Here is a 1,295-nt window from a genome sequence, read left to right as displayed (position 1 = left end):
CTGCAACAAACAACATGCTAATCATGTTAATTTGACTACATTTGCAGAACAGATATTGAAATAATAGAAAAATTGGTATTGTCAAATAAAAAGGAGGAAACAAATTAATACATCTCCAAGGCAATATCTGTTGTGTGTGCCCAAATATGGTTTTCTATTTCAAGAGCAATGTCGTACAGCCAGCAGCAATGTTGTACATGGGTCGCGACAAACACGAAAATGAGGAGCTCATCCGTTGGGGCTGGCCAGAAGATGTTTGGTTCCATGTGCACAATTTGTCATCGGCGCACGTTTATTTGCGTTTGAATAAGGGACAGACCATCGATGATATACCCACCGATGTCTTGGTAGATGCGGCACAGCTGTGCAAAGCAAACAGCATTCAGGGCAACAAGGTAAACAATTTAGAGGTCGTCTATACCATGTGGGAGAATCTTAAAAAGACGCCCGACATGGAGCCTGGTCAGGTGGCCTATCATGATGAAAAGGCGGTGCGTAAGATACGGCTGGAAAAGCGCATCAACGAAATCGTCAACCGTCTGAATAGGACCAAAACTGAAGTGGAGAATCCGGATTTCCGTGGGCAGCGCGAGGCGCGAGATGCTGCCGAGCGTCAGGATCAGAAACGCTTGCAGCGCGAGAAGCGTGAAAAGGAAAAGGAAGCGGCCAAGCAGCGTGAGCTGGAGGCTGAGCTGCGCAGCTATGCCTCGCTCCAGAAGACAGAGAACATGCGCACCAACTATGATGCCGGCAACGAATCTGATGACTTTATGTAGTAGATACTTTGCCACTTTAGATACTTAACACAAAATATATATAATTGTATGCATATATACATACTTCTATGTATATACATTTTTTTTTTGTAAAGCAAGTGCAAAACAATAGTAATAAAAACACTGTTAACCAATCTTGAATGTGGAGTCAAGTTCCTGCTCTTCAACTGTGGAGCAGTTCTGTTAGCATGTGTGAACGCACTTGGTCTGGCAGCACTGATTACGACAAAATGCGCGTCATTTAAATGGGAAATCGGGCTACTGCAAATGCAATAATTATACAAATTTTATTTTATATGTATAAAAATGAAATAATGTGCGAATTTTTCGAAACTTTTTTTTTGTAGCTTTAGTCTATAATTTTGGTTTCATTAGTTTTTTAAACAATTGCTCTTAAAAATATACATCTCTCCATCCGCTTTCCTAGACTTAATTGTACCCTAAACCCATTAAAATAGGAAATTTGGGTGTTTTTCTGAAAATGTATGTTATAGGTAGAAGGAAGCGTGGCAAACCTCG

General features: G+C 40.8%; 1 protein-coding gene across 1 annotated transcript; it reads left to right on the top strand.

The window, feature by feature from the left end:
* On the top strand, positions 1-849 carry LOC6585039 (coiled-coil domain-containing protein 25). The gene has a single exon (XM_002010643.4). It carries the CDS (start codon positions 147-149, stop codon positions 774-776), a length of 630 nt encoding a protein of 209 aa, XP_002010679.1. The 5' UTR covers positions 1-146; the 3' UTR covers positions 777-849.
* The last annotated feature ends 446 nt before the right edge of the window (positions 850-1,295 follow it).

The sequence above is a fragment of the Drosophila mojavensis genome, unplaced genomic scaffold, assembly GCF_018153725.1.
Source record: "Drosophila mojavensis isolate 15081-1352.22 unplaced genomic scaffold, ASM1815372v1 contig_136, whole genome shotgun sequence".
NCBI classification, from domain to species: domain Eukaryota; kingdom Metazoa; phylum Arthropoda; class Insecta; order Diptera; family Drosophilidae; genus Drosophila; species Drosophila mojavensis.
Note: the sequence above shows the minus strand (reverse complement) of the source record. Positions and strands in the feature narration are given on the sequence as shown.

Excerpts from the sequence above, each read along its gene's own strand:
- LOC6585039 (XM_002010643.4), top strand. The coding sequence starts at position 147 with ATGGTTTTCTATTTCAAGAGCAATGTCGTACAGCCAGCAGCAATGTTG.